Here is a 25,035-nt window from a genome sequence, read left to right on the forward strand (position 1 = left end):
GATCTATGCTAGGATTTTTGCTTTCGACAGCCACGTATATTTCATGCTTTATGTTTCTGTTTACCCAGGCTGTTACATTTCTGTTTCTTTTCCTTTATTTCTGAAGGCTAGGGTTTCCTTTGGTATCAGTTCCCTTGAGTCCCAAGAACTTCCTTTTGTATTTCTGTTGCAGTCACTTGGCTGGTCACAAATTCTCTTGGTGCTCTCTCTTCACCTTGACCATCTTTATTTCACCTTCCTTCCTGAGAAGCATTTTCCTTGGACATGGATTTGGAGTTGAAAGTTCTTTTCTTTTAGCTATTTACGACATTATTCTGCTGACTTCTTGCTTTTCTGATGAGAATCACACACTTAAACTATTGTTTTTCTGTATAGAATGTGTCATTTTTCTATGACTATCTTCATGTTTTCTTTACCTTCATTTTGAATTTTACAGCAGTTTGATCATGATTTGTCTGTGATTTTTCTTGGCTTGTCCTAGTTTGAATCACAGAGCTACTTAAATTTGTAAATTTATATTCTTTTTCAGCTAATTTGGGAAGTTTTCTGACATTTTCTTTTCAAATATTTTCTTTACATAATTTCTTTCTCTTCCTCTTCTGGGATTGTAATGACTCTTAAATTAGACGTTTTGATATTAACTTGTTTTTTTTTTCTGGTTTCTCTGGCTATAAATATGGGTTTTTAATGAAAGTATTATACCAGTTCACTTGTAGAGTTAAGCAGTATTAAAGAAATACCAGGACAACACACCACATGCAGTCACTTGTTTAAATTCTGATACCTTTAATCCATCTGATTTCATTTATTTTTCAGAATTCTTGGGTAGTTTTAGTTTTTGTTTTAGCCACAACTTTTAGCTTTAAGCAGATAGACTAAAATGAGCTCCTATGTCCATGTTGAAACTGGCACTTCTCAAAGATTCAGATTTCCATCTCCTAAGCCAGTGTGGCTGCAAGTAAAAATATAAAGTCAAAAGTCAGCATCTCTTTAGACTTTTTAGAAACTGAATTCCAGAAAGCGGAAGCAGATGGGAGATGTTTTGGCTCGTGCAGTCATGTGATGTAATGGAAACACCCATACACACATGCTTCAGAGTGGGATCTGGGAAGGAACCATGGTCCCACTATTTATTGGGGCTTCATTAATGAATTTCTTGTGTGTGTCAGTATTTTCCCCCGAAATGAATGAACTTAATAATAAGGCATTTCTTCCCTGGCCCCACCTTCACACTTGGAAGTAAGAGAAGTCTTTTGGCAGCAGAGGTGGGCATGGGGTCACACAGTTTTATATATGCTGAAGAACTGATTGGCAAGTTACCTCAGCTAGAAAAGAGTTGATGCTTCCAGGCCAGTAGATCTTAATACCATCACTGAGCTGAACTACCAGGAGGAAACCGTGTGTGTCTTTAGTCAGCTTCCTGGGTGGCTGGTCTATAGGGAGAGCATGTTCTGGACACACTGGCAAATTCCCAAGCAGGCGGGCTGCTGAGAATTTCATTGCCTTTTCTGAAATTGTCTTTCTCATTTTCTACGGTGATGTTGTCAGTTTGATTAAGTTTCCTGGGACTTAACAGGGAGATGCTGACAAAAATACGGATTTGTGAGTTTCTAAGCCAGGCAAACAATCAGCCTTGGAAGATACTGAATTTTTGTAGAAATTCATTGCAGCCAGTCCTCTTGGCCCGTTTACACAGGTATGGTATGGGATTTACTGTGGGTGCTCCCATACATATTTATTTATTTATTTTACTTGAATAGTGCGTGTTTGAAATGTATTAGAAAAATTTAAACTACCACTGGAAACCTCACTGTTTGCTAGATTTTGGAATTTAGAATGAGGTTATGTTTTAAAGAGTGGATCATTTCAAAGAAAAAAAAAACATTAAATAATAGAACCAGTGGTATGTGGATGTGAAAAAAAATAATGAAGCTTCATGCACACTGAGTTAGGTCACAGCTGACACTGAAATGCTAATAAAATATGGAGAAAAACAAGTCAGATGCAAAAATGTGTGTGTGTGTGTATATGTATGTGTGTATATACACACACATATATATATAATTTATATATCTTTATGATTTATATGTATTTATTTATATGTATATACGTACATATATAATCATATAATTTCACAGTGCTTCTCTTTATATAAAGTGTAAAAATGAAATAATTAACTTATCATGGGGAATCGGGATTGTGGTTACTACTGGGGAGAATGAATAGAAGATCCCACACGTAGACTTCTGTTACTGAAAACATTGTCTGATGTTAAGTTTTGGCACTAGTTACACAGATGTTTTTTACCTTGTGAAAATGACTGATGTATTTGTTTATTGCTGCGGTTTGGATGTCATTTGAATAGGTCCCCAAGAGTGAGTGCATGTGCTAGAAGCTTGGTCCCTGATATAATGACAGTGAGAGGTGGGGAAAGCTTCCAAAGGTGGGGATCCATGGAAGGTCATTAGGTCATTGGGGATGCCAGTGGATTAATGCTGGGGTCACAGAGTGAGTTCTCCTTAGAGAGTGTTGTTGGAAGTTGAAGCCACCCCATGTACTTGATTTGTTCTGCACACAGCTGGTTTCCTTTGGGTTTCTCTATCATGTTTTGACCCAGCCAAGGAAGCCTTCACCAGAGGCCAGACAGATGAAGCCATCAAATCTTGGGTTTTAAACTTCCTGAACAGTGACTTTAATAAACCCTTTTTTTTTTTTTTTGGTACCAGGGTTTGAATGAAGGGGTGCTTAAAAATTGAGCCACATTCCCAGCCCTTAATTTTTTTTTTTTAATTTTGAGACAGGTTTTCTTGCTAAGTTGCCTAGGCCTCCCTAAGTTGTTGAAGCTGGATTTGAACTCATGATCCTCCTGTCTCAAGCCTCCTGAGCTGCTGAGATTATAGGTGAGTGCCAGAGTGTCTGGCAACCTCTTATCTTTGTCAAGTATCCAGCCTCAAATATTTTGTTACAGCAAATGAAAATGAACTAATACACACGATTTTGTTCACTTATCAGCATAGGTACTAGGACAGACTAGAAATGAAATTTCTCTATCCTGTCAACAATTTCAATGAATTGGAGCATGCTTTTTGTCAAGGTTTGATAAAAAGAAAGAGTTCTTTTCACTTTGATGGTGTGAATAAATAAATGAAAATATTTACCTGTACTTCCATCTCTCTTGCATACTTTCAGTATGTGGGTTGGATATATTTAGAAGCCAGTCTTTTCTCTTTGTGGTAATTGGGAATTACAGAAAGTGTGTTGTCAATAAAACCTTTGGAATCATGGCCCCATCTCTTATACCAGGAATGAGAAAGAATAGGATAGTCCTCTTGAAAGGACTAATATAATACCAATTGCAACATTCCTCAATCATGGCTGGCATTTTTAGATAGCCTGAGAAGAGATGAAATAAACTGATCATCCATTTCTCAAGTGAATCTAGAAATCTTGACTATAATGATAATATCCGAGAGTATTCATTGTTTTAATCATAGAGAATTTTTGTAAATCAATAACATAGAAGATGCATATCTCCATAGAACACTGAAAAATTACATGAGAGAGTATTTAAAAGTACTCAATTAGTACTTGACAACATGGGAGGTTACACTAGTCGTCAGAGTAGTATATTAACATAAGGAGATTAGTTCAACTAAAAATTAAAAGTATTTATAATAATCTGGCTTGGTAAAGTATGAAATTGGACTCTATAATGCTGGGGTTTTTTAAGGAGTTATAATAAATAGCACCTATCTTCTCAAGCAGGTTCAGAACAAATTGAAAAATAAAAGTAAATGATGTGAAGATTAAAATGTCACTTCTGTTTCTAAAAATTTTAAGTTAGAGGATGTATCATAGTAGAGGAAACAAAATGGTCTTCCTAATTCTAAACCTCAGAACTAGGCAGACTTCAACTAAAGACTGATCACCTTGACCAATGAAGTACTTGACCAGGGTATATGAACCGTACCATGGAGAAGCAAGGGGAAAATGCATGCTTCTCTATGAACAGGCTGACTTCCAAGATGAAAAAGGTAGAGTAAATATGAGCATGCATGTTTGATTCTTCTCAAATTTATCAGTTAGATAATTTACTCCATTTCCTTCTGCCGGCCCTGGATAGAGTACAACAGAGGAGAGAGAAGCCAAAAATGTTATGCTAATTGAGTTCCTTCAAACTGGAGGAAAATATCAGGGGAGAGAAAGAAATATTCTAACTCAAACAATTGGCTTGCATGTAAATTTACATAGATCATTATGAAAGTTAGTTGGCTAATATGCCGATGAAATTTAAATGCAAATATCTTTTGCTACCCCTAGGTCTCATTTGAGGAAGTTGTTGTAAGTAAGAAAAGGGCAAGAGTGCACAAAAATGTTAATTGCAGTATTATTTGTCATCATAATAAATTAGAAACAATATCCATCAGTGTGTTAGCTTGTATTCTGTCACTGTGACAAAAAAATGAAATAAACAACTTTTTTTTTATTAGTTGCTCAAGACAATACAATGATCTTGACATATCATACATTTGATTCAAATAGGGTATGAATTCTCATTTTTCCACGTGTACAGATTGCAGAATCACATTGGTTATACATCCATGTGGATACATACAGCAATCCTAGTGTCAGTTGTATTCTGCTGCCCTCCCTATCTCCCCCTCCCCTCCCTTCCCCTCCCATCACTATTCTCTACCCATTCTACTGTGACACTTAATCTCTCTCTCTTTTTTATTCTTCCCTTCCCCCTCACACCATCGTATATGTATTTTGTGGACCCATGAGGGTCTCCTTCCATCTTCTGTGCAATTCCCCTTCTCCCTTCCTTTCCCTCCCACCTCTTTTCCTTGTTTCATGGTAATCTTTTTCTCATGCTCTTCCTTCCTATTCTGTTTTGAGTCACCTCCCTTATATCAGAGAGGACATTTGGCATGTGTTTTTTAGGGATTGGCTAATTTCAATTAGCATAATCTGCTCTAGTTTCACTGCAAATGCCATGATTTTGTTATTTTTTTAGTGCTGAGTAATATTCCATTGTGTATAAATGCCACATTTTTTTTTTATCCATTCATCTTTTGAAGGGCATCTGGGTTGGTTCCACAGTCTAGCTATTGTGAATTGTGGTGCTATGAACATTGATATAGCTGTGTCCCTGTACTATGCTCTTTTTAGATCTTTTGGGTATAGTCCAAGAAGGGGAATAGCTGGGTCAAATGGTGATTCCACTCCCAGCTTTCCAAGGAATCTCCATACTGCTTTCCAAATTGGCTGCACCAATTTGCAGTCCCACCAGCAATGTACAAGTGTACCTTTTCCCCCACATTCTCACTAGCACTTGTTATTGTTTGACTTCATAATGGCTACCTTTCTTACTGGAGTGAGATGGTATCTTAGGGTGGTTTTAATTTGCATTTCTCTGATAGCTAGAGATGGTGAGCATTTTTTTTTTGTGTACTTGTTGATTGATTGTATGTCCTCCTCTGTGAAGTGTCTGTTTAGATCTTTGGCCCATTTGTGGATTGGGTTATTTGTTTTTTTGTTGTTTAATTTTTTGATTTCTTTGTATACTCTGGACATTAGGGCTCTATCTGAAGTGTGAGGGATAAATATTTGTTCCCAGGATGTAGGCTCCCTATTTACCTCTCTTATTATTTCTCTTGCTGAGAAAAAAATCTTTTTAGTTTGAATACACCCCATTTGTTGATTCTTGGTTTTAACTCTTGTGGTATAGGTGTCCTATTAAGGAATTTGGAGACTGACCCCACAATATGTAGATCGTAGCCAACTTTCTCTTCTATCAGACACAGAGTCTCTGATTTGATATCAAGCTCCTTGATCCATTTTGAGTTAACTTTTGTGCATGGCGAGAGAAAGGGGTTCAGCTTCATTTTGTTGCATATGGATTTCCAGTTTTCCCAGCACCATTTGTTGAAGATGCTATCCTTCCTCCATTGCATGCTTTTAGCCCCTTTATCGAATATAAGGTAGTTGTAATTTTGTGGATTGGTCTCTGTGTCCTCTGTTCTGTACCATTGGTCCACCCGCCTGTTTTGGTACCAGTACCATGATGTTTTTGTTACTATTGCTCTGTAATTCAGTTTGAAGTCTGGTAAACAACTTTAAAGGAGAAAATATTTGTTTGGGCTCATGGTTTCAGAGGTGTCAGTCCATGATCCGATGGCTCCATTGTTTCTGTGCTTGTGATGAGGCAGAGCATCATGGGGGGAGAGTGTGATACAGAAAAGCTTCTCACCTCAGGGAAGGCAGGAGGAGGGTCAAGGAAGGGGCTGGAGAGAAGATATACCCCTCCAGGGTACAACCCCAGAGACCTACTTCTCCAACTAGGACTCACCTTCTAAAGCTTCCATGACCTCCCAATAAGGACATCAAGGTATGAATGAATCCTTCAATGGATTGACCCATCAATGAGGTCAGGGCCCTCATGATCCAATCACTTCCCCTAATCCCTAATGTTCCCCTAATCTGAACATTGCTGCACTGGGACCAAGTCTCCAACACATGAGCCTGTGGAGAACATTCCATATCCATACCATAACAATCAGTAGAAGAGAGCAAAGAAATCCATACTCATGCACAATTGGTTGCTCCACGATAATGAAAAAAATGTTTATATTGTTGAGTGCCAAAAGCATGTTATAAATGTAGCACATGTTGCATAGTCCAGTTTTCCAGAAGTATGCATAATTAGGTCATGTGTTATCCAAAATTGTTCTTCAAAGTAGAGGAATGATTATGTTGGAATAGTGAGATTTTTGAGAACTTTGTATGCTTTTATATTGCTTAATTTTACTTTACACAATGAGCATGTATAATTTGAATAATGAGAACATAACTACAGCCATTTAATTTTAGGAGACAAAAACATAAAATAAATCCTTAAATATCAATTAACATAAAACCTAACTTCTGCATCTCCCACTGTGTGTGTCTGATGTACAGCTGTTCACGGTGATGGTTGTCACTATTTTTACTTGTATCTAATTGTTTATTTCATTCATATTAATGATCATCAAACTTATCTTTAAAACTTGTTTTCTTGGACTGGAGATACAGCTCATTGATGGAGCACTTGCATGGCATGCATGAGGCCCTGGGTTTAATCCCCAGCACTGCAAAATAAATACATAGGCTGGCATGGTGGTGCATGCCTGTAGTCCCTGTAACTTTGGAGGCTGTGACAGGAGGATTCCAAGTTCAAAGCCAGCCCTCACCAACTAGTGAGGCCCTGAGCAACTTAGTGAGACCCTGTCTCAAAATAAAGAAGGCTGGGCATGTGGCTCAGTGGTTAAACCCTCCTCGATGAACTTTCCAGTACCTGATAATAATAAAGTAATAAATGTATAACATACAAATATTTTCCTTTTGATAATAAAAAATAAATGCCAGCAGAATATTTCACTCTGTTATTTTTTTATATTCAAAGACAGAATTCAGTAGACAAATGGCACGTTATGAATCAGAAAATCTTTGTGCTTAAGTCCTCAGAATCTAGCCATGGTCGAAATACCGGTTCCATGATTTTCTGATTTAGTTTTGATCTGGTTACTCAATTGAGTCTCAATTTCCTAAGTTGAAAATTGAAAGCCCAATGCCTATCTTCCATATCGTTTGTCAGAATAAAAAGAAATGAAATGAAAAAGACAAAGACCTTTGCTCTAATGCCTGGCACTCTTGCTACTTTCCTAGACCCTCCTGACAGCAAAGGCAAGTTTAAGAGTTCACCAGCCAGTCATTGGGAAAAGGAGACCACATCCAGACAGGATCCACCAGTGAATCTGGCTAATCAAATAAATTTAATCACCAAGATCAGCTAAGTGATGAAGCATTGTAGACAGCTGCTTGTATATTGTGTGAGGTGCCAAAGTAGGGAGGGAGGCCACCTCCCAAGACTAAGCCTATGAATGGGCCAAGGTCACTGGAATTCCATCATTTTGAAGCTTGAGCATTTGTAGCATTTATGAGTCTCACTGGGCCAAGGGAACATGATTAGCTAACATCACTTGGGGAGGTGCAGATAAAGGTGAACCTCTGAGAGACTGGAACTTCAGACAGTTCAGAGGACCTGTGACAGTGGGAATAATACAAAGATTTTGTGTTGTCTTCAAAATCACATTTCAGTTGTTAGCCTGGACTTGGACCTACTCTTAGCATTCTAAATGAATTTCACCCATTTAAATCAATAACTTGAAATTGTTGCCATGTAAGTGATCTCAAGCCAACTGGTTTGAACCTGTTTCGAAAAATAACGGCAACAAAACAATTCTCTACCAGTTTCCCTTCTCTCATGTAGCTGATTCTCACATCTGCTTTTTTCCTAGGTGACCTGATGGGAGGTGGAGAAAGGGGACTATCATCAAAGAAAAGGTAAATGAATGTGCTACTTAAAGTAGATGCACGGCCTGCAGAGACACAGTCAGGTTCATGCTTGGATGTGTATTATCAGAAAATGAGTCAAACTTGCTGGGAGATTTCTGTTTTACCTAGGAAACATGTATGGTTTCCTATAGATACTATTTTAGATTTCTGTTTTACCTAGGAAACATGTATGGTTTCCTATAGATACTATTTTAGATTTACTTTTTGTCTCCTAAGAATTTACTTTTTTAATATTTAAGAATTTTTGACTTCCTTAAAACCTGGTCTTAATTTTATGTAGGAAAAAGAAAACAAGGAGTAAGTTAATTTATTTTTATAAAAAAGAAGAAAGTTTTTACAGAAATGCTGAGCTAGGTTCTCTTGCAACAGTCCTCAGGATGGGAGCAACTAAAAATTCTGAGAGTCAAGAAAGAGATAGACCTAGTATTTCACAGCCCTCACGGTGATTGTGAAAAAAGCTAAGCTGAACAGTTTTTCAGAGATGAAGGTATGAAAAGTAGAATTTGAGGGCCTAGCAAGGATGAGATGAAACACACCAATAACACCCAACAGATTATTCAGGATTCATAAGGTTCTAGGTGAGGAGTAAGGATGACCTGTCACAGACTATGCTACGCAAGGACTGAAACCAATCAAATTAGTTACTGATTAGATTAAGGCCGTCTTCTCTTAGTTGCCAAAATAGAAACGAAATTCTCCCTAGAGGAAGATAATATTTATAGTTTCTCATTTTCTCTACACATTTATTATAGTCCAGAACTCAATAAAAATAATAATCAGATATGTCGAGAGAAAAGATTGGACCAAAATCTCCAAAAGAAAATAAAGGAAATAGAAATGGAACTACAAAGTGACTCAGATAATAGCATTGACATATGTGAACTTTAAAATATCTACCATCAATAAGTTCACAGAGTGAAAAGATAGTTCTTAGCAGAAAATTGGAAACTATAAAAAGAGTAAAAATAAATTCTAGAAATAAAGATTGCAATCATGGAAATGACAACCTTAAATGATGGTTTTAATGTATGATTCACAGCTAGCAAAAAATATTCGTTCAGTGGAAGATAAGCCAGAAGAAGAGATCCAAGCTAAATTACCAAGAAGCAAAAGAGTAGAAAGTTTAAACAAGGGCAGGAGAGACTCAGGGTACACAGATAGAATAGCAAAAGGAACAGAGAGAAGAGATTAGGAACAATCACCGACATGATAATGGTCAGAATTTCCCCAAGCCAAAGGGGGACATCAAGCAACAGATTAGAGAATAACAGTGAAACTCCTGCAAAATAAAACACAAAGCATATTGGTAGCTTATGGTAAGACCTTTGGAAATGAAAGCAAAAAAAAAAAAAAATGTGTTCCAAATAGAAGAAAAGGGTAGATTTTCTTCAGAAGCAAGACTGACTTCTGATTTCTGCTGACTTCTCTATGGAAAAAAATTATGAAATCATGTCTTTAAGTTAATGAAAGAATATAGATACTAACCTTGATTAGTAACTCAAATAAAATATCCTTCACATATTTGACGAAATAAGGGAATTTTCCAATGCAACCCCTAAGAAGATATGTTACCAGAAGACTGACAGAGACCAAAGCACTAAAGGATTTCCTTAAGCAGGAGGAAAATTATCCCATATGGAATCTCAAAATTGCAGAAAAGAAAGATTACTGATGAGGTTAAACATGTGGGTCAACAAAAACAAATATTGATTAATATAACAGTAAAAACATTACAAACATAGCTCAAGCTTTTTGTAGGATTAAAATTCATGACAGTAATTATTCATAAAGTAATGGGAAGTAGAGTTGAAGATTTCTGAAGTTTCTGTTTTTCTGGGAAATTGGAAAGTATACATGATATAAGACTTTAGTAGGTCAAAAATACATTATCTCATTATCTGCAGTTACCATTAAAATTATAAATAATGATGATTTTAGGTAAATAAAATCTAATGGATAGATGGAGTCATACAATAATCTTCTATTTTTTTATCATGAGTGTAAGAAAGAGAAAGAGTTAGAAATTTCTATGCTATGTTCTCAAATGGAGAGCTAAATGGTGAGTCAAAGCTTATGGGGACCAAACTCAGGTTAACATCTGGATTTTGCTGGCTCTTATTTGTTTAGCTGAAGCAGTTTATCAACCATTCTGAGTTTCAATTTCCTCTTCATACATTAAAAACAACAGCATTACCTAGAGAATCACTGCAAAAACCAGCAACAATGTATGTAAAACCACTTAGCATCATCCTAGGCACATTGTCAACTACCAATCAACCGAGCCAGAACTGTTGTTGATTACTGAGCACCAGAAAAATCTTCTGGTCAGCAAAGCTAAATTCATCAGATTTAATATATGGAGGAGGATAAGGCCTTGAAAGTGTTTTGAAAAATGAAGGCATAGTGTTTATAGGGTTTTAGGGCCTTGGGGGTGGATGTGTGACTTTGAGGTCCTTGTAAGGAACTGGTTAGGGCTGAGCAAAATTTATGACATAGTTGTTTGAGGTGGGTGTTAATAGTTACATGGGGGATGTTCGAAAAAATTATTGGTATATAATAATCATACGTAACAGTGGGATTCATTGTGATATATTTGTACATACAGATAACGTAATTTGATCAACTTTATTCCCCAGCACACCCCCTCCCACGCCTGATCCCCTTCCTCTATTGAATGCCTTTCCTCTAGCGGACTCCCTTTGGTGACTGCTCAGTTCTAGTGTTGTTTCCATGGAAGTATGGAATCATGATGGTTTCAGTTGTCACTTCTCTTATTATCATCTAGGTCTCACTTTTAACATGTGAAGGGAACACAGCTACAGAAGAAGTCTCTGTAGGAAGTGGAAGGGTGCTCAATGAGAACAGTACTCTGTGATTGTACTATCTGTTCTGACGACAGTTTGCCTTTGATATCTTTCCCATTCACTAAACTCACTAGCATTGTTCATTTCTGTTCTTGGAACTTTCCCATGAAAGGAAATGATGAGAAGAACCTTTGGAAACCCCCAAACAAGTCTTAGTGCCGACATTACCATCTTGTGCTATTGAAATGTGGAGCCCACTTTGATTCCTAAATTTACTGGGTAACAGTAACAATCTTTCAGTTAGATCAAATTGCATTTAGCAGCCCAAGAGCTTAAGCCAGTTCTTGTTCTTCTCCCAATGCCATTAGTGAAACTTGCAGAGAGGTATCCTTTATCATTTTGATGTCATTCTCTAGGGAAAAAAAAAAAAAAAGTCCTGGCCTACTAAAACCCAAAAACTATTATGTGGTTTTTAGGAGTTCTTTATCTTACTCTAGGACTTAAAAATCATTTAGACACTTGATCCTACAGCAAACACATTAAGAATGTGAAAAGGGTGAGATTCTCATGGGCTTGTGAAAGGGTTATTGATTAATTCTAAAGTGTTTCAAATATAAACTCTGGAAAAAGATGCAAAAGGCTTTTACTTGCTCATGTTTTGATTTAAATTTATTTTGGGGTCAGGTGCAAATGAGAGAGTTTAGATAACCATGAATCCAGGTCATTCCTAAAAAAAAAAAAAAAAAAAAAAAAAAAAAAGGTATCAGAGGGATGTCCCAAAGAAGACTATCTTAGAAACAGTCTTGTAACACCTACTGATGGCCAAATATTCTCAGGGTTAATGAGAGAGTAATATGAGGGTCTGATGGACTGATTAATATGGTGCTGATAAAAATATTTTGGGGGTAGATAAATTATGTTTACTAGTAGGCAAATGGATGCAGAAAATAAATGAAAATCTTATTATTTTTCCCATTGTTGATCTCCTGGAAGATGGATGATAGTGGTTGGGTTTATTTTTGCTTTGCTAATAAACTCTAACTAACTGTCATGAAAAGTATGAATCATCAAATTGCTTAGACTGCAGCACTATAGTGATTGGGTATTATTCTATCAATTACAAACCTGAAACAAACAAATTCAATGAACTGATTAAGCTTGGTGTTGTGTCTGGGCCTAATTAGATCCAAGGAATACCAAAGGAGCTTTCAAACCCTTGAACTGATGTCTACCTGATCATTAGTGAACAGCATGAGTTTGGAATGTTAAGCCTGGCATTTAAATTCTGGCACCGATATTTGCTACTTGTTTTGCTCTCGTTAAATTACCTGATTGTTCAGCATGTGAATTTTTACTACTTTTTACTTTTTACTACTGAAAACAGATAGTTCATAGGTTATTTAGGGAATTAAATAAAAGATTATATTTAAATGTATAGAACAGGAATTGGGATGAGGATTCATTCTGTTTTCCTTTTAAAACGAGATGGGATCATGGAGGTATGTAATTCTTTGGTCAGAGAAATAGCTTCTCTTTTATCAGAATTTTAGCTCCCACAACTGCTTCTAAATCAGGGTGCTGCTGCTTATTTCACAAAGGCTGATGGATGGTGTCAAAAAGGATAAAAGATAAAAAGAGTTAAGTCCCAGTACACTATGTTCTACTCTATTCTCCCAAAATCTTGAGCAAGGAACTTCATACTGAATCTGTTAATAAATAAAAATAGTGGTATGGGATTAAATGACATCAGATTTTGTAAAAGAGCCAATGCTTCAAAAAGTAGTCAATAATTTTTTGTTGATTCCATCCTGCAGCCACTTCTAGAATGATTTGGATATTTTCTAATTTAGATCTTTTTTCTCTGGATATCAGACTTATGGACACTATTCAAGGAAATATTCTTTTCTTGGTAAGGACAGAGTTTTCCAAAACAATATAAAGGAACCACTGGTTCAGGATGAATAGTGACTGTATACATTATCTTTCTACATTAAAATAATAGATAAGGATTTTTATAAATGAAGTAACCCCATACTATGATAGCTGTTGGTGATCCTTCTAGATTCAGCAGGATGTTCCAGAGGTGGACTCTTTGCCCAGTTGCTGTGAATATGTTCAAGGTTCATAACTGCTATGGACATTTTCTGTTTTAGTGCTTCCCAGGGGGTCAGGCTGGAGCTGGACTACAGCTGAGACTATAGCCTGCTCAGCTCCTTCTCCTGCCCTGACCTGCTACCCTGGCTTCCTTTCTCCATAGACCTCTCTCCTAATAAGTTGCTTGCTTTAGAATTCCCATCCCAAGCACTTCTTCTAGGGATCTCAAACCGAGACAACCCATAAAAGTGAATAAGATAATGTGTGAGGGGCATGGCTGTTTAAGTTACTTTTGGGTGACAGTTTCTAATACATTTCTTTAAAAACAGAAAGCTTATTGATAAATTAAGTGGTATGGAGGCCAGTTATAACAGGAATAGATTCTAGGGCTCAATATTGGTGGGAAAGGAGTGAGATATAGAGATAAGGTAGGATTCATAGGAAGGTCAAATTTAGAAAGGTATTAGTATGTCCCCCTTCCCAGCACATACTCTCCACCATCTGTGTTAGGTACATTCACATTTGTCCCAGCCAAAAACCATATCCTTAAACAAACACAAAATCCTGTAAATAAGTAGGGGTTGTCAATGGCCATGATAGAGATGGTCTTATAAAACTCCTTCAGGTATTCTAGACTAGCCAACAGTCAATTCCCTGCCCACCACAAATAGAAGAAATCCATATACCTGCCTAGATTAGTCAACCGGATCCTTTACATTTAAATATGAACACACCAAGATCAACAGGTATATGAAGGCCAAAGTAAATAATCACAATAACTGACTCCAGAAAAAAAGAAATGAGGAAAGAAACGAATTGGAATGGGAGAAGATATTGATCCTATTAAGCAAAAACTTGGCAGCATCTTTTTGTTTCATTTAAAAATAATAATAGAACAAAAATGTTTTGAGAAAGTCCAAGTGGTTGCAAAGATAAAACAATCAGTGGGAAGATTGGAAGACAAAATTTAGGAGTTTTGCCATAATGCAGAGTGAGAGGGTAAAGAGAAATTATGAAGGATGTATAATATACATCTCTACTATCATATATGGTAGCCATTTGCCACACTGAGTGCCACAAATAGTCTAAGTGCTCAAGGCATGGTTAGTCTGAAGTGAGGTGTGCTAATAATTAAATGTACACCAGATTTTGAAGTCTTAATATAAAGAATATAAAACATTTCAGTAATATCTTTATATTGGTTAAATGCTGAAATAATATTTTGGATAAAAATATATAAAATATCATTACATAAAATGTTATTAAAATTATTTTTACTGCTCTTATTTTACATTGTTAATATAGTAACTAGAAAAGCTAAAGTTGTATAAGTAGTACTCATTTCTGGCTCATGTTATATTTCTATTGGACATTATTGCTAGCAAGGTGGACTCCAAAAGGTTCAAATTCTGATTAGTAGAATTTCCTGAAAGGAGAGTTTGGAAAGAAGGAATTTTTCTAAGCACTAATGGATAGAAAGTTCCTGGAGCCTAAAAAAGAATCATCACTCATGAAAGCGGAAGATCTCATGGAGAAAGAGAGTTTACTGAAATTATAGAAATTGTAAAAATAATCAAACAAAACCGGAAGAGCTTTAGAGCTCCAGTAAGAAACATATATGCAGGCTTCTCTGTACTTCCAGATAGAAGAGAATGGAACTATGCATTCAAAGTTACAGAGAATCTCAAATTCCTACCAGCTGTTTTGTCAAATAAGCATGAAAACATTAAAGGCATTTTTTTTAGATATGGCAACAGCTCAGATAGTTTACGTCCTTTCCAAGGAAGCTGGATGGAGATGTATTTCAATAAACATAGGGTGGAAACCTCCCAAAAGAGAAAGTCATGGGGAACAAAATTCTCCAGAATGGAGTCAGAAGTCCCCTTAATGGACATCCCAAGACACAGCTGTGTGACATGCCTCTAAACTAGAACAGGGACCATGCTTAAGTAGCTTATCTTCAAAGAGGAAGACTGGAATGGATCCCAAATAACTGATGCAAAGTGCAAATTGCCTTGCTCTGATGTGGGAGGATGCCTCTTTTCCAGAGGAGGAAATTTAAGGACTCAGACACTCTAGGAACTGCATGCACATATACACACATGGACACACACACACACACACACACACACACACACACACACACTAGAAGGTCATAGTGGGACTATGAAGAAAAGGAAGATGTAGCATGATTTTCTGCAAACTGATGAGCAGGAGGAATTGGATCCGTTAGGTCTTCACAGGAAGAGCCTGCTCCTTCCAATTGAATAAGAATTGTAACATGGGATTTGGAGGCAACTAGCTTCAGCTCATAACTTAACCAAGACATAGTACTGTAAACGTCATTTTTAGTTTTAATTCTAACATCCAACCTCTGGGGGCAGTGCTTGGAAGAATAAATTACGATGATAGCATGGAGTATTTCTGTTACAATATAAAAGCTGATGTGTAAGTTGGTTGATGGAAGTTAGAAGGGAAAAGCCTGCATCAGAGAGGAAGATGAAGGCATTTCAAGAAAATCAGTTGGAGTTAAATTGTTTATTGTGCACATAAAAGAACAGTTTAACAACCAGGAGACCTTGAGGCAGGGGCAAGAAGCTCCACTTTCAGCATTTAGGGCACAGTTTACAAAGTGCTGAAGAGGAGGCCTTTTGGCTTGTTTGATGATTGGCTGTTTTCCATTAACATTCTTTTAGAGCAAAGCAGAACTATTTAGGTGGATTTGCTTATAGCTGGTTGGTTTGGTTTCTCTGAATCCTGCTAACAAGATGGTAAAGCATATGGTTTGAATTGTGTTTATGATTAGAACGAGTGTTTCCAGAACATCAAGATGACTTTGTTATGTGCTTATGGACAGTTGGGTTTGGCTGTGACTTCCAAGTTTGTTTATTTTTTAAGAGTACCAGTCACAATAGCTTACCTAGAAGGGAATCCATCCACTCTGGGCACTGTTTGTTGACTTCCAAAAATAAACTCATGCAATGGTTATAATAAAGTTATGGAAAAGAAAGAGGGAGGTTTGGGATGCACCAAAATCTTATTTTTTATAGCAAGGAGTCAACAATGATAAGCTGATAGATCAGAACAAAGCTATTAAAAATGTACTTAAAAGCACTGCAGTGACAATCACCAAAACAAAGACAAAACAAAACCATAAAGAGGTGAGAACGAGATTGTTGCTTTGATTACAAGCCATTCTGCTCTGCTTCATTTTTAAACTCTGTGCTCTCATGTACCATGGGTTGCTTCTAAAATTCATTCGTGTTAAACTCTTGTGAGGGTCATTCTGGCTTTGACCAGTTGCCCAGCACTCACATTGGGCTGCGAATACTGCTAGTTGTGCAACTCAATGGTGCTGTGGCGGGTGGGGAGATCTCTGCAGAGGGTCTCCACCATCCTTCATTTCCATAGCAACATAATGAGTCTGTTACCATGAGTCTTTCCATTCTCCATCCTTAGTTCTCAGCCCAAAGATAATAGCCTTTCAGTTCATAAACCTGTTTGGGGCTGTTGATGTATCTCAATGGTAGACCACTTGCCTATCATGTGTGGGGCCCTGGGTTCAATCCCCAGCATTGCCAAGAAAAAAAAATCAATCTGTATTTCTTATTCATTGTAAAAGTTTTGATTTGGAAGCTAGAATGTCATAAGCTTTGAACACCAGAAAAGGATAGAACTTCTGCTCAACCAGACACCTTAGTGTCCTCTTGGAGAGACACATCCCTTTGTACCTTGCAGCTTCTCCCAACCCTTCAGTTCACAACTGAAGAAATTGCACCAGAGAACAGAGTCACTTGTGTAATAATATGTAAGGTTTTATGGTTAAAAAAAAAAATTTAGCTAGGGGCCAAGAACCAGGCCATCTTGATTCCAGATGATTTATATTCAAATAGCTTGTATTTCCAAATGTTTTTTTATTTTGAAGAAAAAAAATTTGAATGTGTTTTTTAATGTATTTTTATGCGAGTGTACACATAACATAAGGCTGTGGCATCCGGTCTGTTTTGGCCACTTCTGGGCATCCTCACTTACCCTGGCATCTAGAGAACATGTGTTTAGATAATTCAACGCATTCTTTCCATCACAACACTAAAATCCTGTTTCTGACTTAAATTGCTCAGATGGGTCCCTGTTCCCTGATCTTAAGTCACCAATTCCAGACTCCCCATTTGGTTTGACATTTCCTTAAGGTAATGATTTACCGGCTGTGCCTACACCCTGCTGTTTGTCCTCCCTATTACTGACTCCATCAAGTAGTCCAATTCTCATTTACCAGAAATTATTCTAAGGCTCCTAGTACATTTGTATGACTGCAGTTTATTTCTTTGCTTGTTAAATAGAAAAACCGAGCTGTGTTCCCAAGTATTGTTTTTCTCATTAGACATCGTTGGTAAATCTGCTCTTTTTTTTTTTTTTGGCATTTGTTTACTCCTACATCCTCTTCTCCAACTGTCATACATTTTTTCAGTGGCTGGACACCTAATGAGACAGAGTCAGAAGATGTTTCCAAGCGATCCAACTTCCCAGGCTGTGACAAGCCGGAGCTTGGATTTTCAATTAAAAGAAAGTTGAAAAGAGAAGAAGAAGAAGAAAGCCAGCAAGTAATTAAGCAGCAACAGGGTCTTGGCAGAAGTTGTTCAATGAATTATTTAATGAAACAGTTTGGTGCAAGGAGTCCTGGCTCCCTCTGGCTCTTGCTTCCTGTAAAACCCAGAGCTGGATGCCTCTTGCCCTCTTTGTCATGCTCTGACAAAAAGCTCCACTCTGTGAGACTGTGAGATCTGTGAGACTTGGGAAAGTGGGGACTTGTGTGTGACGAATGCTTTGCACGGAGTTTGTCAGCCTGAGAAGACTCTGCCATGAAAAGGCTTTCTGGCTAGGAGCTTTGTTTGGGGATTCCCAGCACCCCAACCCAGTGAGGATGCATGAATAGGAGTGGCTCTCTTTGAGAGGCAGCCTGCCCTAACACCAGGGTTTCACCATCTTCAAGGTCCAGGGAATCCAGGGCCTAGCAGGTTGAAATGACTGAGGAGGGAATCTGGAAGTTCAGGTTTTCATGTTTTATCTCCCTCATCTTAGCAATGAATCCAAAACACATGATTATACCCTTCTGGCCAACTGCTGACTAGGTTCAACCTCTGAGCCGCCAATTTAATTGGCAACCTCTGCGCTCAAGCATGTGAATAAGGGAAGAATTCCAACAAGGGAAAGGGATGAGAATAAGAGAGGGCACATGCTACCGAGCTTGAGCCTCCACACCCTCAGGTACCAGTGATTTTTGTGTCTCAGCCTCCCCCCAGAGGAGAATGGAAGAGGAAAGTTCCTTATGTGCACATCTGGGCTTCACCATCTCAACCTCAGGCCCCTGGGGTGGAAATAAGTGGGTGCTGTTGTGTGTCTCCGTTTGCAGCATATCTCTCTGGTGAAGACAATTTGTGTGTGTTGCTTTGTAGGGTGTGTGTGTCTTGGTGTGTACCAGGTACAGCAGAATCCCGCAGAGGAAACAAGAACACATTTGAATAATACAGGGGACTAACGGAAGGGACTAGAGAATGTGATATGAGCAGTGAAAAATGACTTCAACTTTTCAAAAGGAAGTCTTGAGGTACTAACAATGGGGAAAGCATATAGAGGGTGCCTAATAATTGTCTTTGAGGATCTGCTACCAAGTTCATCAGCTGCAATATATATGGTTGATCATAAAGGACTCCATGTGAGACCAGGAGCAGGAAAACACATCCAGGAAAAGGAAGAAACATTGAAAGAAAAAGACTAATGTCTGTCCTGGGAGGGAGTAGGACTGACTGAGAAATCAGGCAGCCATGTCCTGGGAGCTACAGGCATGTTGAGAGGTGTCTGTGCCTAGTGAGACAGACACTCCTGTGGAATGTGCATCTCCAGGGGGTGAGATACCATGAAGACAGTGCTCAGTTCTTTCTAGGTTCTACCTCTAGTGAAGAGGAGGCTACTAGTAGCCTATTAGGCTTGTCTCTAGTTGAGTCCAAGTGCTGCCCTGTGCCTGTCTGTGTCCAGGGAACGTTCTAGGATACTATGGTAGTTCTGCAACAGGAAGTCAATTGTGTGTGAAGAAGCCACGTACCCACACTAATCAGAATGGCTGTCATGTCCCCAGTCCTTCCGACAGTGTAACAAGGGATTTACTGGTGTTATTTAATTTAATCTAATCTTCACAATACATTTAAGAAAGGCATTATTTTCCTCACCTTGAAGATGAAAAAGCTGAATCTCAGAAATATTAATTTACTAGTTCAAAGTCATATGATGTATAAGGGGCAGAGCCTGGCTTTAAAGCTCTTGTTTGGTTTGACTCCGAAGGCAGTGGATCATGAATACAGCTTTTATTATATCCTTGATAAAGGGTTGTAAGGGTATCACTGGGCTAGAAAAGGATGGGAATTTTCTATCACTGAAAGGAGAGCAGAAAGAGAAAAAAAAAAAAAAAGGTTAACTGGTGAGTTGCGGGGAGCTCACCCAAGGTCGCATGCTGTCTGACCAGCAAGGAGAGGTGATAAGGGAGACTGGAGGTTGTTCAAGGAAAGAATGACTTTACTTATTTTTATGTCAATCAGAAAGGATCAAGTTAGTGGTTGAGAGAAGAAGTTCAAGAGATGAAAATGTGAAAGATCTTCAGCAGACATGACAGAGTCCCCTGATTGTCCCTCTGCTTCCTAACTGTGCCTCATTTCTTTTTTACCCAGCTCCCTCATTCCATGAAGTCTGACTGGCTGATGAACTGTGAGGATTGTAAAAACAGTTCTTGTAAAATATGGTTCTCATGTTTGGGGGAGCTTCCTCACAGAGCATAAAAACTAGAAATAATTCCCCTAAGTCCCAAGTTTTGGTTAAAGAAAAACTTCTACTGATGCCTATATTTCAAGGACAACCACTCAAATGTCCCCTTCCTGGTCTATAAAACCCTGACTCAGTGCTAGCTGGGCAGTGTCCTGTCAGCTGACCAGCCAGATGTGTATCAGCAGAATCAAACTTTTACCTCTATGGAAGCACTTAATTTTTCTTTTAACAAAGCAAATTTTTTGGACAAAAATTTGTGAATTCTCCTGTTTTCCTCTGTATTTTCCAGGTAAAGAAGGCCACTTGTCTCTTCTGTCCTTCCCTCCTCAGAAGACACATGGCTGATCCTTACTTTCCCAGTTTCTACCCCATTTCCTGGATCTTTCCCTTTTTTTCTTCTTCTAAATTTTTGTTCCCTCATTAGCTTCTCTTTCAAATAGCTCCCCTTCCCTACTTTACTATTTCCATTCCCTCAAACTTTTCACAATCCTGTCACCTTCTCTACCCATTTATATTTCTACCTCATTTTTTTTAACAATCTTAAAAAAAATCATGTTCTTTAGCTTTTAGTTATTTTCATTATTACTGAGAAAATGTCTCCCTCAAGATTCCACAGTGAACTCCTGACTACCTGCCCCTCCGGTGCGCCCCCACCACCCCCCACACGAGGAGCTTCATGGTCCTAGAAAACATGGTGGACATTGGCCCCTGAAAGTTTCCCTCTGGGATTCCTGCCTTTCTGCATTACTACCCTTCTTCTTTTCAGACTTCTCTGTGAAGTGCCCCTGTCCTCTTTCCTCTCTGGTTGGCATTCTGTCCTCCAGTTTTCCCCCTGGAACTGTTACATCCTCAACACTGAAACCTCTACCGTTGACCTCTTGGTATTTCCATCTAGATCTTTCTCTTAAGACTGCATTTCACATAGGTGTGACTTCAATTATGTCAAAAATGGAGTCTGTCTTGATTTCTTTCCAGAACAGAAACTGTTCTGATTTCTAAAAGTCCTTCTAGTTAACCACACAGGAAGTTCAGGATCACTTTTGGTCCTTCTTTTTCTCAAGCTCTGATCTTTATTAAAATTCGAACACTTCTCTCCAGCTCAACAAAACCGCAGCAGTGGATGCCTTCGGTGGCCCAAGTGCTGAGCCCTGTGCTGGATGGAACTAGCCATCATCAGGCCTCCCCAGAAGGCCTGCATTCATGGACTGTGTGTTCTCCATACCAGCCCCCACCAAGCCTTGCTCCTCACTTCCATGCTATTAAGTAGTTCTCTTACTGCTTACTTACATTTTGCACACCACTGAAAGATGCAACTCTTATCATGCCCTACTACCTAGACAACGCATTAAAAAGTTTAAGAAAAAATGCTGATCGTTTCTGAACTTTCCATTTATTCTAGCTTAAAAACCTCACCGTTTTTTTTTTTCTTTTTGCTTCTATAATGGTGCCTTTGCTGCCAAACTCATTTACTTGCTGGTTTTTGAGCATTACTTGCATTCAAACTATCTTTGTTTCCTAAAATATATCTCATAACTGGATAACCACCTTTTAAAAATCTAGCTATTCTCCAAAAACCTTCAAATGGCTAGTTTCTTCACTGGTCTTTATTTTCACCTTGGAGTAGAGTTATTCTCCCTAGCCTCTGAACTTTTAAGATTGTGTGTGTGTGTGTGTGTGTGTGTGTGTGTGTGTGTGTGTGTGTGTGTGTGATGCTTTTAGTTTCTCATATTATATGACTTGGACATTTTTTGGTGCAGTATAGTTGTAATAATGGTGGGATTTGTTGTTACATGCATACATACACACAGTATAACAATATAATTTGGCCAATCTCATTCCTCCTGTGTTTCCCTATCCCTCCCCTCCTCCTTCCCCTTGTTCCCTTTCCTGTATTATACTGATCTTCTGTCAATTTTCATGAGATTCCCCCAGCCACCTTTCTTTTCCAGCTTCCACATTTGAGAGGAAACATAAAGACTCTTGACCATCTGAGTTTGGTTTATTTTACTTAACATGATGGTCTCAAGTTTCATCTATTTTCCTGCAAATGTATATAATTTCACTTTTCTTTATGGCTAAATAAAACTTCATTGTGTATACATACTACATTTTGTTTATTCATTCATCCTTTAATGGACACCTAGGCTGGTTCCTTAGTTTGGCTATTGTGAACTGTGCTTCTGTAAATATGGGTATAATGCTATGGAATATTGACTTTGATTTTTTAGGATAAGTACCAAGGAGTACTTATGGGTCATATGGTGGTTCCATGCCTAATCTTTTGAGCAATCTCCCTACTGATTTCCATAGTGGTTGTACTAATTTACAGTTCCACCAACAGTGTAAAAGTGTTCCTTTTCCTCCATTTCCTCTCCAGCCTTTATTATTGTTTATATTCTTGATGGCTGCCATCTTAACTGGAGTTATGTGGTGTTTTTAAAAATATCAATGAAGAACTAGTATTTTTCCCCTAATCCATTGCAAACTGATGTCTGTAAATTACAATAAAAATAGATCACAAATAAAATGAAATAAAAGGGCTTGCAAAATATTAAACCCTGAATTTCACTATTATATTCATTATTCAAGATCTTATATCTTATGGATGTTACAGCAATGCTAGATGATTCAAAGTCCCTACACAGTTACTCTCAAATTGGGTTTTCCCTATTGTGAACAAGCAATAAATGGTGCCCAGTCCAGCTAGGTCTGCAAATTCCACTGTGGGTAGTAGTGCTTCAGGCTAGAACATTGACTCTACCACTTGTATATTAATTGACTTAGAGCAAATTGTATGTGCATTTGCCTTATGGATAAATATCCATTTGATTTATCCAATGGATATTTTTAATAAAATTAAACCAACTTTTACAGATGATGTGGACTAGGTCTTAAATATTTTTGTATGTCTCCCAACCTAACAAAATGTTGGTGACAAATATCTATGAAATAACTGAATCACTGAACAAATGAAAGACTTATAAACATACAATATAATTTCTATCATTTGATATGAAAAAATTCCCTAGAAGCATTTTACATTTAGGTACTTAATGTGAACTACATTATAAATTTATCTTCTGGCTTCTGTTTTTCTTTTCTCCTCTGTCTAAATTAGGCTCTTGACCTTCTCTTACTGTCACCACTAGCAGCCATAGCTAATAATCATGTTTTTATGGAAAAAGCAAATTCTAGTAAATGAAATCTGATTTTTATTAAAATGGCAGGTTGTGGATATTAATATCAAACAAGAAATAGTCTCTGCTTGTCCTTGAACCTCTTAAATTCAACTTTTATTATTTTGCCTTATAATTTTAATACTGTGGTATCATAAATTTGTAGACTGACATTCTCATGTATTCTAAGCAAACATTGAATTTTTTGATAAAACTTCTTTTTGTAGTATAAAGAAAATGATTGAAAACTGGATGTAGTACCTCTTTCCATTGCTACTATTAAATAAGAAAAGAATAAAATTAAGCCAACTTTTACAGAAAAGATTGTATTAAATCTAGTTTGAAAATGTAAGGCAGGACAGGAAATATTGCTGATTCTCAACTCCCATCATAAGATTTCAGAATGAGAGGACCTTAACCCCAACAAAGACCCTTCCAAAAGTGTCCAAAGATCAAACATCTGAGGCTAACTGAGGTTATCAAGACTTTAGTTAGAGAAGAAAAGAAATCAGAAGTCCTAAAAATCAAAATGATAGAGACTCTTTGAATGAAAAAGCAGGTAATGATCTGCTAATAGACAAAGTAACTTTCCCTCATTATGGGCTTTTAGTGGAATATGTCTGAGAAAAAACATCATATTTGTTCTTGAATGGTATTCCTTCCATTTAGGCTTCCTCACATATTTTCATGGCTTGATAGTTATTTTCATTGTCAAATAATATGCTATGGTCTGGAGATATCCCAGTTGATCCATTCACCTATGGAATGTTACCTTGACTGATTCCAAGTTCTGACAATTATGAGTAAAGCTGACATAAATATCCATGTGTAGCTTTTTTGTAGACTTGAGTTTTCTTCTCAATCGGGTAAATACCAAAGAGTGTGATTACTGGATTGTGTGGTATGGTTATATGTAGTTTTGTGAGAGAATGTCATACTGTTTTCCAAAGTGACTGTACTATTTTGCATTTTCACTAGGAATGAATGAGAGTCCCTGTTGTTCCACATCTTCCCCAGTATTTGGTGTTGCCAGATTTTAGTTATTGTAGTAGGTGTACTGAATGCATCTCATTTCTGTTTTATTTGCATTTTCCCATTAACATATGATGTGGATCTTTTCATGTAGGACATTTTTTTTTTGATGGAGGGAACTGGAGTTTTTAGTACAAAGGACTTGAAATAAGGATTTAAATTTGGGGTTATGGCTTATGTTGGCCCAAACCACTTGGGGAAATCTCTTTGTCCTGGGGACCCCAAAATAAATTAAAAATGGTTTCAACTTTAAATATTGAAGCAATTATGTTTTAAACTTTTATGAAATTGCTTAATCTCTTCAGTATAGGGGTTTTATTGCTTGAATAATCTCATGAAGCCTAGAAGAGCAGAAAGGAAAGAAGAAGGGCTTGTTTGCCCTAGTCCTTCCTAAGTTCCAGTAAATACACAGTAGCTCTAAGTTGCACGTGGGCAATTGGTAGCTCTGAAATGGGGCCAGTTGGGAAGTGGGGAAGGCAGAAGAACACTCAGAGAGTGTCCCAGAAAAGGCATCATCAAGCGGATAGCAAGAAAGAGGAGAGAAGAAAAGATCTTGAGTGCATATCAACGGAACAAAAACAGGAAATATAAACCAGTAAAATTTTATAGAATAGAATGACTATTATAAAAATTTTTTAAAGATTAGAAATATTTTAAACTAGAAAAATCTTGACATAAATAGAATATTGCAAACAAATAGAAGTTTAAGGAAATATGTT

The 25,035-nt window shown here is 37.5% G+C and overlaps 1 protein-coding gene across 9 annotated transcripts in view; it reads left to right on the top strand.

Moving 5' to 3' along the window:
- The window catches only part of LOC101967419 (uncharacterized), a 195,679-nt gene that overhangs the window by 106,703 nt on the left and 63,941 nt on the right, over positions 1-25,035 (top strand). For 5 of the 9 annotated variants that reach the window (XR_013434406.1, XR_013434405.1, XR_013434404.1 and 2 more), the window contains exons 5-6: positions 2,802-2,900; positions 8,340-8,385. Coding sequence is in view for 5 of the 9 variants with exons in the window: in XM_078038265.1 (XP_077894391.1) it covers positions 8,348-8,385 (38 nt within the window). In the remaining 4 variants the exon portion in view is untranslated. The remainder of the gene's footprint in view (positions 1-2,801; positions 2,901-8,339; positions 8,386-25,035) is intronic. The other 4 variants (XM_078038263.1, XM_078038264.1, XM_078038261.1 and 1 more) reach the window with 1 other exon arrangement.

This window comes from Ictidomys tridecemlineatus, chromosome 2 (genome assembly GCF_052094955.1).
Source record: "Ictidomys tridecemlineatus isolate mIctTri1 chromosome 2, mIctTri1.hap1, whole genome shotgun sequence".
NCBI classification, from domain to species: domain Eukaryota; kingdom Metazoa; phylum Chordata; class Mammalia; order Rodentia; family Sciuridae; genus Ictidomys; species Ictidomys tridecemlineatus.